The sequence below is a fragment of the Eschrichtius robustus genome, chromosome 21 (genome assembly GCF_028021215.1).
Source record: "Eschrichtius robustus isolate mEscRob2 chromosome 21, mEscRob2.pri, whole genome shotgun sequence".
NCBI classification, from domain to species: Eukaryota; Metazoa; Chordata; class Mammalia; order Artiodactyla; family Eschrichtiidae; genus Eschrichtius; species Eschrichtius robustus.
The window spans coordinates 21,608,759-21,626,502 of NC_090844.1; the positions used below are offsets into that span (position 1 = coordinate 21,608,759).

Below are 17,744 nucleotides of genomic sequence, written 5' to 3' on the forward strand. Positions count from 1 at the left end.
GCGTTTAATGCTCTCCACTCACTGTCCTGGGAAACTCTGGTCACGGGACATTCTCCACACCAGTGGGAAGGACATGCATCACACTGAACTGTGCCTTTTGATATCCCGCCTCAAGGGCTTTGATGCAGTAGTCTGTCACACAGTAACCCTGAGTCCCACCAGTAAATCAGGCATCATCAGCAGAGCTGTTACTTCGTGTTTGTGAATGTTACGTGCTGTCAGGACTGGGTATTTGTGAAGCCTTGTTAAAAGGCAGGAGCATGTCTGAGGTTGAAACGTCACAGGACACTTGTGGCATTAACTCTGGTTCCCGTGTTGGTGGGGGAGGGAACGAAAAGGAACAGGTAAGAGGCTGAGAAGTACCCACTGACCCACTGAAGAGATGGGATGGCTCACCTTGCTTTGTGTCTCCGTTAATCTGTTAGAGGAGATCTTGTGTACTTTTAGGGTAGCTAGAGACTTCGGTTACCCCTCTTCTTAAAGTGTTTGAAAACCACCATTTTAATTGCAAAAGGGAATATAAACACATACTATCAACAGACAGCAAAATTAAAGGCAGACCAGAGGGAGTCCTACCCATTGCTAACTCCAGTTCAAAATATTTTACATGCCTGGAATTTTCACAGATCTCAGAGGTTTCCTCTGTGAGCAATTAAAGGGCAGCCTATAGATCCCAGTGTTTCCATTAAATAACTCCTGTTTAGCTTGAAACACATGGTCAGGCTTTTTCCTGTTAAATTCTTTACATACATCTTGGTTATTTTTTAAAAATAATAAAATAAAGATGCAAAGGGGGAAGTGACACGGCTTGCGTTACGATCAGTGTCCTGGCCCCTGGCCCTTGGCGCACACACTGCCCCCTGCGGCCTGCCAGTCCCAGGGGACGAGCGGCTCCATTCTGTCTCCGCAGAGTGAGGATTCGGACGAGGATGAGCCTTGCGCAATCAGTGCCAAATGGACTTTCCAGAGGGACAGCAAGAGGTGGTCCCGGCTTGAAGAGTTCGATGTCTTTTCTCCAAAGCAGGACCCCGTCCCTGGGTCCCCAGACGATCCCCACCTGAAGAACGCCCCCAGCCATGAAAGCGTGCTGACGGACCTCAGCGAGCGCCAGGAGGTGGCTTCTGTCCGCAGCCTCAGCAGCACCAGCAGCCTCGCCACGCAAGCGACCCACCTCGGGGGCGCGGCGACGGCCCGGACTAACTCCGTCACCAGCGTCTGCTCCTCCGGCACCTTCGTAGGCAACGATGACTCTTTCTGCAGCCTGCCCTCTCCCAAGGAACTGTCCAGCTTCAGCTTTAGCGTGAAAGGCCACGAGAAGAACACCAAGTCCAAGACGCACAGCCTGCTGAAACGCATGGAGAGCCTGAAGCTCAAGGGCTCCCACCACAGCAAGCACAAGGTGCCGTCCAAGCTGGGGCTGATCATCAGCGGGCCCGTCCTGCAGGAGGGGGTGGACGAGGAGAAGCTCAAGCAGCTGAACTGCGTGGAGATCTCCGCCCTCAACGGCAACCGCATCAACGTCCCCGCGGTGCGGAAGCGGAGCGTCTCCAACTCCACGCAGACCAGCAGCAGCAGCAGCCAGTCCGAGACCAGCAGCAACGTCAGCACGCCCAGTCCCGTCACCAGGACCCGGAGCCTCAGTGCCTGCAACAAGCGGGGAGGCATGTACCTGGAGGGCTTCGATCCGTTCAACCAGTCCACGTTCAACAACGTTATGGAACAGAACTTTAAAAACTGCGAGAGCTACCCGGAGGACGCGGTGTTCTACATCCCAGAAGATCACAAGCCTGGCACTTTCCCCAAAGCCCTCTCCAACGGCAGTTTCTCTCCCTCGGGGAATAACAGCTCCGTGAACTGGAGGACTGGAAGCTTCCACGGCCCTGGCCATATCAGCCTGAGGAGGGAAGACAGCAGCGACAGCCCCAAGGAACTCAAGAGACGCAATTCCTCGAGCTCCATGACCAGCCGCCTGAGTATCTATGACAACGTGCCTGGCTCCATCCTCTATTCCAGCTCCGGTGACCTGGCCGACCTGGAGAACGAGGACATCTTCCCCGAGCTGGACGACATCCTCTACCACGTGAAGGGGATGCAGAGGATAGTCAACCAGTGGTCGGAGAAATTTTCAGACGAGGGAGACTCAGACTCGGCCCTGGACTCGGTCTCCCCATGCCCGTCCTCTCCCAAGCAGATACACCTGGACGTGGACAATGACCGAGCCACCCCCAGCGACCTGGACAGCACAGGCAACTCACTGAACGAACCCGAGGAGCCCTCAGACATCCCGGAAAGGAGGGATTCTGGGGTCGGGGCCTCCCTGACTAGGTCCAGCAGGTAAGAGCTTTTCTTCCCTTCTCCATCCAGTCTGAGGAGGGAGGGATCGGAAGGAGGCTGCTTCTGCTTGTCGTGTAGGGAGATGGGAATAAGCCCGGCCTTCACAGCCGTGAACGTTGCTAAGGAAAGTGACAGACGGGGCAATCCTACCACCCTAAAAGAGTGAACACTGTTCAGTGGGTACCTGAGCTTCAGTTTGGGAAGATGAATGAAGTAAGCTCTGTGGATGGATGGTACGGATGGTTGCACAACACTGCGGATGTACTTAATACTTAATGTACTTAACTGTGCACTAAAAGTGGTTGACAGTAAATTTTATGTTATATATATTTTACCACAGGGGGAAAAAAAAGACTGGAATGGAAGTTGAGTCTTCTCAGTTCCTAAGATAAGAGGCCAGTGAGCGGCCCACTGTTGACTCTGCATCGACCCATTAAAAAGCTTTCATACTCACTCACATTCCCCGCCTTCTCTCACAGGCACAGGCTGAGATGGCATAGTTTCCAGAGCTCTCATCGGCCGAGCTTAAACTCTGTATCGCTGCAGATTAACTGCCAGTCTGTGGCCCAGATGAACCTGCTGCAGAAATACTCCCTCCTGAAGTTAACCGCCCTGCTGGAGAAATACACACCTTCTAATAAGCATGGTTTTAGCTGGTAAGGGTTTAAACTGTCCAGTGAACTGTATTTGAAAATGTTCTCAACCAATGCTGTCCCAACACTGAGGATATGACAGTTGGATCCTGTATCTTTAGTCCATCGTCCTAATGCAGTCAGTTTCTGCATTCTTGAGGCTACATTTGACACTGCTTAAGCCAATATAGCTTTAGGGAATTTCCATCAGGGCTGGTTGAGTTTTCAGCGCTCTGAGTAACAAATCGCCAGTTGATGGGATGAGAATGCTCTACTCTCCCATCTCATTGTCCAGGCGCTTCCTTCCCAGTGGTGGGAATAGCCCACCACAGGCAAATACACGTACAGGATCAGATCATAATTTGGAAGGAAGGGAAGAAAACTGTTTAGATCATCAGGTGTTATGAGACCAACTTTGAAATGCTTCATGTACAGTACCTGGTTTTGTACCCTTCTTCGTGCACATTTTTAGAAATCATTTTTGGTGTATTTGCAGCATCACAAAAATCTATCTGAGCTAAAGAGTTTAGCTATGTTTTTTCCAACAAAGACTCTTAAGCAGTGGATAATCATTTTAAGGAATTCACCACTCTAAGATATCATAGACTAAAATAATATACGAAGATAAAATTTATTGAGCTGTCCATACTTTCAAAAGGACGGCCCTTGGTGTGTATAGTGTGAGATGTAGACTGTCGGGCTGGATGGGTCATGGATAGGACCCATTATGTGCATATTTTAATTTTTCTACTGAGTGCGAAGCAGAGAAATGTCTCTACATTGACATCCCAGTGCATTTTGCAGTGTCAGCTGGGTATCCTTAAGTCTTTTCACCAGTCTAAGTGTTCATTATCCAGTTGCACAACTACCACTCCTTATAAAAATGGAGAAGTGGCCCAATTCATGAGTAGCGCTCGGTAGCAAACCAGAGTCAGCGGAGCAATGTAACCCTTCTCTCTCCAGCTCCTCCCCTCCTTGGGACTCATAGTGAGGTTAACTTCGGCATCAAAGCATCTCCTGTTCAAAGGCTGTTATTATGTGAGCCCTGCTAAATACAGAAGTTGTTTGTTCTGAATGACAGAAATAAGTATTGACTGGTTTATCCCCACATGCTTCAGATTCTCGGTGGAGATCGTAATGTGTTCCTTGCACATTCCGCCGCTGGGCTTTTCTCCCCCGACAAAGCGAGTATTATGCACACTTATAGCCGTGATACCATATACTTAACTGTATGGAAACACAAATTTGGCTGTGTGCTTCAGTTTTACCTTTCCTAGAGCTATAAACAGTAACACGCCATGGCTGTGGGGTAAGCACTCAAAAGTCAAGGCAGTCTGCCTTGCGCCGTGTTCCTCTATGCCTCGAGTCAGGGTTTCCCAGCTGGCTATTTAAAACTGCATACTTTACATTCTCATTTCTGGGTTGTCCCCACCAGCACCACCAAACCCTCAAGAATCTGAAAGTCCATAATACCTCCTGGGTTCTGGTCAGTTTTTCCAGTGAGTCCAAACCAAATGTTAAAGCCTCGCATTGTGGGATCCACGGAGTGAGGAGAAATTCTACACAAAGTTATTTTCCTGTTCGGCCTTGCCCTTTCTTGTCCCATTTAGAGAGGTCATTTGTAGAGCTGAAATTTCTGCTTGACAGCATTAAATGCATGACATTGGTTTCCTGCTGCTGCATATACTGCTCCGGCTGGACCTGGTGTCAGGACTCCAGGGAGCCTGGCGTAGGCTCACAAAACCCTCATTGTTCTTCTCCGTCTTCCTTTAGAAAGCTAAAGATGTTATATTCTCTGGGGTCATCAGCAGGAGAATTTATTTTGACTTCGGGTCATTAGCTTGGCCCCCACTGTTGAGCTCTGGAGTTGGTTCTCATTATGTCAGACCAACATCATGCATCTGCTGTTTTCTCGTCCTGATCTTTTTTTTACCCTAAATACTTTGGATCTCATCAAGAACCTAGAAATGATTCTTGTCCATTTTCAGGACAAATAAGAACTTGTTTTTCAACTCTGTCCTGAAGCTCCTACTTAGGGTCTTGACTGTTCTTTTCTCCTTCTGTTCCTTCCTGTGCCGCCGTTTTGTAAGGAAGCCCATCACCTCCCTTAGGAACACAGACCCAGTTCTCAGAGTTACCAGTGGAAAGAGAATCCCCAACTGAGGAGCTGTAACTGGGCCTCACAGCCCCAACCCTTAGAGGATGTAGAACAGCACTGTCCGATGGAACTCTCCGTGGTGGTAGAAATGTTCTATATTTGCACAGTCCAGTATGGTAGCTACCGGCCACAAATGGCTAGTGAGTGCTTAAAATGTGGCTGATACAACTGAGGAACTGAATTTGTAGTTCTGTTTAATTTAAATTTAAATAGCTACCTTATTAGCACAGATCTAGAGCCCACAGGGTTTAACTGCACAGATGGACAAAAACGTAGACAGACAAGTAAACATATCCCTCCAACCCCCAATATTTTTTCAATAGGGCTGTGCCCAAGTTCATGAAAAGGATCAAGGTTCCAGACTACAAGGACCGGCATGTATTCGGGGTCCCTCTGACGGTCAACGTGCAGCGCACAGGACAGCCCCTCCCCCAGAGCATTCAGCAGGCCATGCGCTACCTCCGCAACCATTGTCTGGATCAGGTGAGAGCCACTGCCTGCAGGTCCCGCTTAATCATGGGAGTCCAGATGCATGCATCTTCTTCTAGTTTTGCAGTGAAAAAACACTTAGTGTTTCTTTTTCCAATAGGTTGGACTCTTCAGAAAATCGGGTGTCAAATCCCGGATTCAGGCTCTGCGCCAGATGAATGAAAGCGCCATAGATTGTGTCAACTATGAGGGGCAGTCTGCTTATGATGTGGCAGACATGTTGAAGCAGTATTTTCGAGATCTTCCTGAGCCACTAATGACGAACAAACTCTCGGAAACCTTTCTGCAGATCTACCAATGTAAGTGTTCTTTGATCTTGACATTGTTGGCAGTGGGGAAAAGTGGGGTCAGCTGAAACCTGCAGTTCCTTTGATGTCATTCTCTGGGACCCACATGATGATCTCTTAGAAATACGTCATCGATTTCTTTCTTCCTTGACTTCTTGTTTGTGGAACAGGTTTCTGTGTACCTGTTGAATAATGCAAAAATAAATTTCCCTCGTCATCATTCTCTAATTACCGAAGCAACTGTGCATTTTTACATTCTGATCCAGGAGCTCGTTTTTTTCATTCGTTTCCAGAACAGTGTTATCTAAGACACTTAAAAGAGCAGATTCCGAGATGTCTCTCTCTCTGCCTTGTCTGTAGGCATTTCAGTTGCTTCACATTTCTCTAGCAGGGCCTGTTGTGTTTAAAGTTTCACAGGTGTCTGTGTTTTATCTTGCTGTAAAACGAATAAATAATCTTTTTCTGCTATTCATCTCAGCTTCTACCAGAAATACTTGGGAAAACAATACCCATGCCCATCTCACTTTTAAGTAAAGCTTAAAGCAAACAGTGGTCTGAATTAATGATCAAGATCAGGATTATAGCTTTTACAGCCTTGTGTTTTTCTTGGCTCAGTGTGGTATTACAGCAATGTAATTTAAAAGCAGCTTCTCTCAGTGCTTGAACTGTCTTTAGAACTGGCACGTGGGACTTTATTTTATGAGAAATGGAGTTGGTCTGGATTATTTCATTATTTGTTTCGTCCTTTCAGATTTTATGAAAACACAGGTCACATTTCCCCCACCAAGGTATTTGTTATGTATTGTAACCATGGAGCTGTTTAATCAGTTTGTCCTATGGAGCTGCATTTGAGTGACTTCAATTTTCCACCACACGCCTTTTAAAAGAAAAATTTGCCTAGTAAAGGAGACCTGAAAGTTGTGTTCCACATTTTCTACGTGTATTATTTTATTTATATATATATATATAATATTATATATAATACATTATAATTGTATTATAATACATAAATATTATATAATGTTATAATACATTATATTGTTATATTATTTATATTATATATTTTTTATGGGTTTATTTCTCAAGCGTGTATTTTTATAGTAGCCTCTCAGTAGGGGTTTCTAAAACTTAAAGAAATTACTAGTTAAACATACGTGTTGTTTAAATGGAATATTTTAGCAGCTTCCTTTCCCCATTTAAAGAATGAGCAGATCAGTTGAAATTAGGAGAGTCCACAGAGATGCTGAACATTTTGTAGTCAAGGTGAAGAAATCTCGGTTCTCATCCTCTTGTATGTCTTTAATAAGATTTCTCGTTGAAACTAAAGTATAGCCTATAATGTTCAGTAATTAAGAATGGTAAACTAGGAGTTTCAAAAAAGTACTTAGAAAAGAAAGAACCGTTCTGTAAAGTAAAAGAAAAGAGCAGGCATCATCTGGAGCTGAACTCTGAGGTGGATTCAGGAGTATATTGGCGTTGTGGGTTTTTAAAAATTGTAACTCCTCCACAGGCAGGAAGTACTTGAGGGTAGTGACGCTGGTGGCCATCCCTAATTTCTTCCGTATTAATCTCAAGTACACTTTTTGCAAGTGCTTGTTCAGTGCTGGGCTGAGGTCTTTGATGCCGCTATTTGCTTTGGGACGTTTCCTTGTGAACGTACATGGAAAATCACTGGGTTGATGGGGTAAATGCTGGTGTCGTGCAGATGTGCCCAAGGACCAGCGCCTCCAGGCGATCAAGGCCGCCATCATGCTCCTGCCTGACGAGAACCGGGAGGTCCTGCAGACGCTCCTCTACTTCCTGAGCGATGTCACAGCAGCTGTGAAGGAGAACCAGATGACTCCCACCAACTTGGCCGTGTGCTTGGCGCCTTCCCTCTTCCACCTCAACACCCTCAAGAGAGAGAATTCCTCTCCAAGGTACGGGTCCGGTGAGACGTGCGCGTGCACGGTGAGACGTGCGCGCGTGCACGGTGAGACGTGCACGCGTGATGGTGAGACGCACACATGCATGCTCCATTCTTTAGACAGAAGAATCCTCCCTTTCCTTGTAGGGCTGTCCGTGTGTTTTTGTTGGATTCATACCTGAATCCAGCAAAAAGGAGTTTGACCTCCTTCCTTCACAGCCCACGTTCTTCCCTTGTGCTGCTTCCGCTGCTTCCATTCTTCTCGGCCCTGGGGGTGTGACTTCCTAGACAATCTCATTTCAACCAGGTTTTGAGAGAGATTTGCATTACTGCTTTGCCGTGTCAGGTGTTTCCCCTGCTCCTCCCCTCAGTGCTCTCTGTAACATTGTCATCATACTTTCTGCCGGCAAACAGACAAGAGAGTTTACAGACCTCAAAAACTGGATGGGGGACGAGAGCCCTGCTGCCTTGCTTCTGCATAAATAAAACCAAGCTGCCTTGGCTTCTTCAGTAGAACCAAGCTGCCGGCCTGTGTGGGAAGTTGAAAGGAGCTGGATCTGAAATGACTAAGGATGACGTTGAGCCTCAAAGTTAAGACTCAGCTGAGCCAATTGTTGCAAAGTTTCTCCTTAGATGTAGACAAGATCGAAATGAGTGTGGAAGTCGAGGAATCTGGAACATAACAAAGGCTCTTTTGCTCAGCACTTATTCTGTCCCCAGCATAGGGCTACACCCTGGACATTGATTATCTTCTTTAATCCTCATAACAATCGTAGGAGGTGAAGCTCCTGTTAGTATCTATTTTACACATGAGACAAGACTGCAGGGCGGGTCACTTAAGTAAGTATTGAATAACTTGCCTATACTGATAGGAAAAAAATGGCAGAACCAGTTGAATCATCTTATTTATATGAATATTTCGTATAAAGGCCTCATGGTGAAGTGTGTGAGAAAGGGGTCACTAACCCCCTTCTACTAAATTCATCCTGCGGATCCTTTCCCTCAGCTGTAAAGGAACTTGACAAATGTTTCTCAGCTGTAGGCATGAGGCCTGGTTGTGCTAGTGAAGTTAGCTTTGCTTCTGAAAGCCATACAATGCTTAATTAACTAGTTCTATGTTTAATGGGATGGAGAGCTAGAGGTGAGCAGAAGAGAGAGATCAGATAAGATTAAGACAAAAGCTCTAGGAAACAATAGACTTTTCTCTCACTGACGGGGGTGGGGGGGGGGCTCCTGTTTATTTACACTGGAAAGAATGATCCTGTTTAGCCCCTTGACTAGTGCCTCCCACCCACATACTCCTCAAAGCTGCCTTTCCTTCCTGCCACCCCACACGGTATAGACCTTACAAGCTGCCCTATTTAAATAGGAACCTATTTAATGTGATGGTTTTAAATAACCTAGATTTCATCGGAGACAGTCTCCTCCGTGTTTTTTGTGCATCATTGATACGACTGAGAAATTCTAGTGACCAAAGTAAAGCTCTCCTTAACCACTTAATGACAGCCTCCAGTGAAAGTCTTTTTCTCTCCTTTAGGTTTCCTCGAATAACACATTGATTAAAAATATATAAATATTTGAATCTGTCCCTTTCCTTATTTCTCTCTCTAGGGTAATGCAAAGAAAACAAAGCTTGGGCAAACCAGATCAGAAAGATTTGAATGAAAATCTTGCTGCCACTCAAGGGCTAGCCCATATGATTGCTGAGTGCAAGAAGCTTTTCCAGGTAAGGAGATGGGAAGTTTTGTTACTTGTCAAGGATGATGTAAATGAGGACAAAATCTTGGGCACCATGCTTGTTCACATTTTTTTTTTGGCCGCGCTGTGTGGCACGCGGAATCTTAGTTCCCAAACCGGGGACTGAACCCTTGCCACCTGCATTGAGAGTGCGGAGTCTTAACCACTCGACTGCCAGGGAAGTCCCAACTTGTTCACATCTTAACCAAAAGGTCTTTTCCACAGCTGAAGATTATATATGTAGTCTGAGAATGTCTTATTTATATATTTTATAATGTATAAGCTCATTAGAGTTAATATGTTAATGAAATTGCCTACCTCCATACCCCTTTACTTAGAAAGCAAAAGTAACAAATTATCTGAAATAAATTCTGTATCTGAGGTGCAGCCGCTATGGAAAACACTATGGCCATTCCTTAAAAAATTAAAAATAGAACTACCTTAGGATCCAGCAATTCCATTCCTGGGTATATCCAAAGAAAACAAAAACACTAATTCAAAAAGGTACATGCACCCCAATGGTCATAGCATTATTTACAATAGCCAATGGAAGCAACCTAAGTGTCCATCAACAGATGAATGGATAAAGAAGATGTGGTGGGGAGGGTGTGTGTGTGTATGAAATGAAATACTACTCAGCCATTAAAATGAATGAAATTTTGAATTTTACCATTTGCAACAATAGGGATGGACCTGGAGGGTATTATGCTTAGTGAAATAAGTCAGGCAGGGAAAAACAAGTACTGTATGTTATTGCATACATGTGGAATCTAAAAAAATAAGACAAAGAATGAATATAACAAAACAGAAACAGACTCACAGGAATAGAGGACAAACTAGTGGCTTGAAAGGTAAGAGGGGTGTGGTGGGCAAGGGGATTAAGAGGTACAAACTACTGTGTATAAAATAAATAAGCGACAGGATATATTGTACAGCATAGGAAATATAGCCCATATTTTACAATAACTTTAAATGGAGCATAATCTATAAAGTTTTTGGATCACTATGTTGTACACTTGAAACTATTGTAATATTGTAAATCAACTAACTGTACTTCAATTAAAAAAAATCTGTCTTCATCAATGTACACCCTATTTTAATCACTTACTCTCCTACTGTAACTTTCTAAAGAAGAGGACCTCACACAAAAATAAGCTTTCTGGGTACCTTTATGAAGGTGATCTGCTTGCATCCTCACGATACCACATGAGGTCGGCAGGGACACTCCTCCATCTGTTGGAAGCAGGGGGACTGGACTGCTTGCACTGCCTTGAGGACCCTGCCGCTTCCTCTGATGGGCAACAAACCTCCTTTATGTCTCTCGTGTCCCTCCCAGGTTCCTGAGGAAATGAGCCGATGTCGAAATTCCTACACCGAACAAGAGCTGAAGCCGCTTACCCTAGAAGCGTTAGGACGCCTTTGTAATGATGAGTCAGCCAACTACCAACACTTCCTCCAGGACTGTGTGGACAGCCTGTTTAAAGAGGTCAAAGAGAAATTCAAAGGCTGGGTCAGCTACTCTACATCTGAGCAGGCTGAGCTATCCTATAAGAAGGTATGTCATCTCCCTGTTGTCAGCCATTTGAATTCTAGTGGTCAGGACTTGGGTTCATCAGAGACAAGATACCCTTTTGCCAACACACTTCTCCTTGGGGATCTGTCACCCATTCCCTTCCTTATAGAGCTAGGCAGCCAGGTGATTCATATCCCCCAGGTAAGAGTGGAAACCAGTTCACTGAGGAATAGTACTCATTGAACACGTGTCAGGGGAATCAAAATATCTAATGAAATCCTTTGGTTCCACAGAAACACACTAGAATTCCCTGGAATGTTTTACTAATGGTATTGGGCCTTTGGGCATTTTGTGACGTGCGTAGATATTTCCATCATTTGATTGGAATCCTCTTGGGCTCTCTTCTGTTCTCAGTCTCTCTTCTCTTGGCCCTTTAATGAGCAGGGAGTGCTGGGTGGGTGGGTGGTTAACTTGAAAGCCCCTTTAGGGCAGAGGCATCCTGTATTGCTTTGCATGATAGGTGCATGGAGGTATTTGAGAAGAAACAATGAGAGCAGTCGGATGGCCATGCAGGCTTGGGAGTGCAGATAGATCTTAGTTTTATTACATTGACCCTAATATGGGTCCCAGGAAAACAGATATAACCGGAGGTGACGCCAGCAGTACTATTTGCTTTCTGGCCTGATCTTGAACGTACTTGGGGTCAGCAGCCTATTAAAGCCAGAAATAAACATTAGGACCACGTACCCAGCTAGTAGTTTGCCTTCAGAGTCTAGGTGTGTGGGAATTGTCTCAGCACTGAAAAGTACATCCTCTTTTCAGGTGAGTGAAGGACCACCTCTAAGGCTTTGGAGGGCAACCATTGAAGTCCCTGCATCGCCTGAGGAAATCTTAAAGCGCCTACTTAGAGAGCAGCACCTCTGGGATGTAGACTTGTTGGATTCAAAAGTGATTGAGATCCTGGACAGCCAAACTGAAATTTACCAGTATGTCCAAAACAGTATGGCCCCCCATCCTGCTCGGGACTACGTTGTTCTGAGGTGAGAGCTTCCGGATTGATTATTGCGGCAAGGATGAGCCTCTGTGGCACCGAATGTTATAAGATGTTAACATTATTTAAAATAGAACGTTTGCTTCCAGAAAAGCGTTGAACCCTTCCAAATATGAAAAATATATCCTCATTTATTCCAACAGTGTGTCCATCCCTGAAAATGGTTTGAACTCTTTTGGAATTGAGCTCAGAAAGAGAGGCACATTCCATTGAACGTGCTCAGTGGTAGCTGATTTTTGCCCCCTTTAGGATAGATTTTCTCGTTAGAAACAGCTAGTGAATGCATAAGCCAGGAAATAACATTTGGGTCCCAAGTGAGCTGTGGTTAAAGCTGATTCATATGTGATTCATAAATTCTCTGAAGATATTATTGAAAGAAGAATTCCAAAAATCTTTGAGGAAATGTCACATCATTAGTCCAGAACTTCTCCAACAGAGTAACATTTGGATGTCCATGTTCTAATACATTTGTGAAATATAAAAAGGGTTTTCAGGCCCACTTCAGATTGGTTCTCTTTCCAAGAACTGACTGTGTGAGCTTAAATACCACTGCAGAAGGGGCTCTGTTGAAGTTAGTCATTCAGTCCTTGCACAAGGATGGATGCACGGCGTGGCCCCCATCCTGCCCTTCAGCTGCCTCCTCTAAGAGTGAGGCCCCGTTCTAAACTCGGCTTCCAGGAAACTCCATTTTTTCCCCCTCTCGTTTTGTCCCTACAGAACATGGAGGACTAATTTACCCAAGGGAGCTTGTGCCCTTGTACTCACCTCCGTGGATCACGACCGGGCCCCTGTGGTGGGAGTGAGGGTCAATGTGCTCCTGGCCAGGTATCTAATCGAACCCTGCGGGTCAGGGAAATCCAAACTCACCTACATGTGCAGAGCTGACTTAAGGTATGTTCTGATGCTGATTTTGTTTTGTTTTGTTTTGTTTTACATCTTGAGTGAGGGGCGTAAAGAAGATTCAGACTTCTTGTCTGATGCAAAAAACGTCTTAAATGAATACATCCTTGCATCTTGGATGCTCTGTGGAGAGCGGTGCTTATAAAGTAACTCTTTCATGTTTCTTGGTCTTCTGGGTACCACTTACTAATTTCCACCCCTTAGAGAATGTGGTACTAAAGCAATGTGGATGTGGTGGTTCTGCCATGAACTTAAAGCCACAGGAAATGAGAGTTTGAATTAGCAACCAGATGTTTCTCATTTTATATTCAAAGAGGTTTGAATAATGTGACATGCCCTTTTAGTAATTAATTAGGCCTATACTGTGTGCCATAGATCAGTGCGAATTCTTATCAGAAAATGAACGAAATGCAGCAACACCAACAAGAAAAAAACAAACCTCTAAAAACTTTCCAAAGTGGCTCTCCTGTTAAATAAATCCTGATTTGAAGTCTTTACAGCTCCGTACTGCAAGTATCTGTATGGTCTGTTTTTGTTCTATATGCCAGAGCTTTCTTTCCTGAACAGTTTCACTCAGTATCTGCACTCAATATGTTGTTCTTTGAGAAGCTTCTGGTTCCAAAAGTGTAATGGAGGTGCCAGCAGATTACTTTGGAATAATAAGAGGGATCTTTACTTGCACATTTGGCTGATCAAGAAATAGAAGTATATTCAGAACTCCCTTCAGCTGATTCAGGGTTTTCCAACTCGAATAATTTATTTGCATTTCCTTTTCTGTCTGTCGTAGGGGCCACATGCCAGAGTGGTACACGAAATCTTTTGGACATTTGTGTGCAGCTGAAGTTGTAAAGATCCGAGACTCCTTCAGTAATCAGAACACTGAAACCAAAGACACCAAATCTAGGTGATTCCCGAAGCATGTCCATTATCTGGGCCTTTGTTTCTAGAACCGTTGCCAGTCCTTGGAAGATTGGGTTCAGTGTCTGATCCTGAAACAAAACTACAGTTGGAGTGTGGGAATTGACTATAGTGATTTGATACATTTTTAAAGCTGCTTTCTATTTGTTTAAGGTCTGTATTATGGACCTTGACTGGAATATATGACTGTGCAAAAAAAAAAAAAAAGTATTACTATTCGAATTGCTTCTGAGAAGCAAAACTATAAATACATTAGGGAAGATAATGAAGAGACGTCACTCTCTTGCGATGTCGGTGTCTGTGTACGTGTACCTATGTCATTTTCTTTGCAGTGTGTGGAGGGACTGGTGTATCCACTGGAATAGTTGGTCCTCTTTGACATATTTTCCCGCTGAGAAGAGCAAAGAAAGGTTTGCACAGAGGGGTGTGTGTATGTGTGTTTGTTGCTGGTCGAATGGCATAGATGCGTAAGTTGGGCTACAGTGTCTGGCACACTGAGACACCTCCAAGAAGGATCTTGATGCATCAGGTTCAGTTTAACCTGGAATATCTGACTACCCATGGAATTATCCAGAAAGTGAACCCATTTATTTTGGGGTGTCAGACAACCCACTCTTGTCTGGTTTTTTTTTTTCCTGAGTTAGTAAACATATTCCTTCTCCACCAACCTCTTCTTTACCTTAAAAGTGATTGTAATAAATTTGCTTGGATAGCCCATTTTAAACGCAGTTTGTCTCTAGACCTGATTGCAGATAGCAAAGTTGTTTTTATCCAGTACAGGTGAATTCAGGGATGGAAATTCCCCCTTGCTAGCTCCAAAGCACAGTTTTGTTTTTTTGGTTTTTAAGTTGAGATGTGAAAACTGAGCACTCTTAACATCTACTCCTGAATCAAATATCAACACCTTTTACGTGTCCGCAAATTCTTTGCATTTCCGTGTTAGGAGAAACTCTTTAAGGCACTATGTATGGGAACACAGGAAACTGTGTCCCAAGGAAATTCTTATAAATTTAACCCAACCACAAAAGTTGCTTGTTGTTATGGTTATTAACAGCATTTTTGAAAGCTGCATATGTTAATTGGATTTGTCCTTATCAGCAAATAGGGGTTTTTTTAAATTTTGTTTTTCCTACATTTCTTTCTCTTCTCCTTTACGAAGCCCCTGGAAATATATTTTAGTAGTAATGGAAAGTAGTAATCACAGTAAAAAACAAACAAATAAAAACACACTAGTGCAGGGTTTTGGAAGGGTGGTCTTTATACAGGTTTTACTGTAACGGTAAAGGTTGGCTCAAAAGACAGTATTAGTGAATTTATTTTATATGGATCAAAAGTGAATAATGTATGAATGAGAGTTGTAAGAAGGACTTTTATTTTGTTATAATTTAGTTACCATTGTCAGTGTTATTTCAAAGGTTCTTTGATGAATTAGGGGGCAGGGGACAGATCAGAGTTTAATTTGAGTATTTTGGATATTAGCGTGCCTCATGAAGATATACTTGTATATTCAACTTTAATGGCTTTGAGATTTGTAAGATTATGTGTTGTATATACCATTCTATTAAGAAACATGTACGCCTGCCTGTCCACTGTGCTTTCCAACATAGATAAAGCATGATAAAGATTATTATTTAAAATATACTTGTATTTATACCTCAGATATTCTTTTGGATTTTGTACCTCAAGACTTTTTTGGTTTTTTTTTTTTTTCGTTTGTTTTTTTTGCTAATGTAAATACACTTTACATGAATACAGTCTAAGTGAAAAAAAGTAAATAAGAGGTTTATAACTTGCTCTATATCTGTACAGAATATAATCAATAAGTGCACTATTAAATGTTTAAAGTAAGGGAAACGTCTGGCCTGCTTTCCACTGTATCACATCTCACTCCCACCCTTAAAACCACAGATGGCAAGGCATACCATCCTAGCATCAACTAAACTGAAAATACAGATTTGCTACAGGAAAAAATCGGACTGCAAATCATTCCAAGGCCAAACTGCAACTGAGCCACTCACTAACAAACAGGAAACCCTGGTGAAGGTTCAGGAAGCACAGAGATGCTCTCCAAACAAAGGTCTCGAGGAAACGATACTGAGAAAGTTACAAGAATAAGCAACAGCAACCGAAAGATGCTCATAAGCAAAGCCAAGGTCACTGATTCATCCCACAAAAGGTCTCTTTCCCACTGTTTGGCTTTCCTGTTGAAAGGATTCCTTACATATTTGACCAGAGGAGAATGTGAAGGATGTGAACATTTTCAAGAACTCTGCTTTAAGCCACCTAAAGTTATATTGCCACAACTTACTAATTGTGACTAATTGCCTAGGTTGTAAGCTCTCTGAGAGCAGGGCTCTTCTACACGTCTTTATAATCCCCTACAGCAGCTTTCAGTGTTTTGTACTTGTAGGCACCTAATAAATTTATTATTTGCCAAATGGAATTGATTGAATCAGCGTCTGTTATTTGAAAAGGAAGAGAATCTTAAGATGCTGTCTGTCTTAAGCCCTCACTTTGGCTCATCGATGCCCATTTTGAGATGGCAGAGACTGGAACTCGTTAAACCTAGTGAAATCTTAAAGTTCAAAAACTGGCGAAGATGACATAGATATTCTACAGAGATGCTCTGGATTCTAAATTAGAGAGTTCTTTGTGCTGGAATTTCAACCAGTCTCATTCCTCCGATACAATGTGATATGCATCTTAGATTTGATTTTGACAAATACTCACTCTGGGCATAGCAAAGGAGAAAAACCAATCTCGATATAATTTTTTGAAAAGACACACACAGACCAAAGCCTTTTTTATTTACTTCTGCCTCCAGTCCTGGTTTCCTCAGAGCCATATAAAATGGAAGATCAAAATGTCTGAAATACCTAATAATTCAGTTGTTTGCACAGCTCTGGAGTCATGAGTTACTAATAGGCTACGTGTGGTTACCAGGATGGAAGAGATGCTCTCACGGGCACCCAGGTAGATTCAGATTGCTTTTGTCACAACCTGTTTTCCTATTTACCTCATTTAGTCAGTTATTCCAACACCTATTTATATTTAGCTCACACGGTGCTCAGACCTGAAGATTCCAAAGTCCTGAAAATCTGCTCTCAGAGATAGAAATATAACGCCCCATAGCATCCTGCCTACCAATTTACAGATAGCATAACTTGGAAGATTCTAACAAAATTAAATGGATTCTTAAGAGGGTTTGTTTTTTTTTTCCCTCCCAGGGCTAAGGGAAACAGCTGAGATTTTGGGAAAGTAAAAACTGAGGAAAAACTAGGGAAGATAATCCAAACTGGTGCTTTTCCAACACCACTGGTTAGGGCGGTGTGTGTGTGTCCAGGGGGAAACAAAGGCTGTAGAGAGGTGTGTGGGATGTAATAGTTACGCTCATGGGTCTTTATGCCACCTTCGTCCACTTTTCACATGCTTCATCCTCACACGCACCCCACAAAGCATAGGTATTATCCTTCTAAGGACTATGGCTATGACTTAGTGACGAATTAAGGTGCCCTGCCCAGAGCCAGAAAGAGGAGCTGAAATTCCAGCTCAGTACCTCTACCCCAGACCATCTCCCATCTGCTGATCTTTCCCTAATCTGGAGGCAAACTCATAGTAAGGGCCAATTCACTTACGTCGCATCAGCGTCAGAATCGGGAAGAATGCAAGGAAAAGGAAGGTCCATAGCAAAATAACCACATTAGTCAAGGTTGCCAAGAAATTATTCTGTCACCCGATTACTGAGATGCTTAAGGAGAAATTAAGTAGGTCAAGATAGAGGTGAGGCAAAAGTTTTGTTTCAGGTTGAAAGAATTTGTA

The 17,744-nt window shown here is 43.5% G+C and overlaps 1 protein-coding gene across 14 annotated transcripts in view; it reads left to right on the forward strand.

Annotated features, from left to right (window-relative positions):
* The window catches only part of DLC1 (DLC1 Rho GTPase activating protein), a 416,411-nt gene that overhangs the window by 385,809 nt on the left and 12,858 nt on the right, over window positions 1–17,744 (forward strand). For 12 of the 14 annotated variants that reach the window (XM_068532231.1, XM_068532233.1, XM_068532234.1 and 9 more), the window contains 10 exons: window positions 911–2,334; window positions 2,814–2,990; window positions 5,448–5,607; window positions 5,714–5,912; window positions 7,606–7,819; window positions 9,418–9,532; window positions 10,880–11,098; window positions 11,879–12,096; window positions 12,825–12,998; window positions 13,795–13,911. In XM_068532231.1, coding sequence (XP_068388332.1) covers window positions 911–2,334; window positions 2,814–2,990; window positions 5,448–5,607; window positions 5,714–5,912; window positions 7,606–7,819; window positions 9,418–9,532; window positions 10,880–11,098; window positions 11,879–12,096; window positions 12,825–12,998; window positions 13,795–13,911 — 3,017 coding nt within the window. Of the gene's footprint in view, window positions 1–910; window positions 2,335–2,813; window positions 2,991–5,447; window positions 5,608–5,713; window positions 5,913–7,605; window positions 7,820–9,417; window positions 9,533–10,879; window positions 11,099–11,878; window positions 12,097–12,824; window positions 12,999–13,794; window positions 16,369–17,744 lie in introns of those variants that run through there. The other 2 variants (XM_068532236.1, XM_068532239.1) reach the window with 1 other exon arrangement.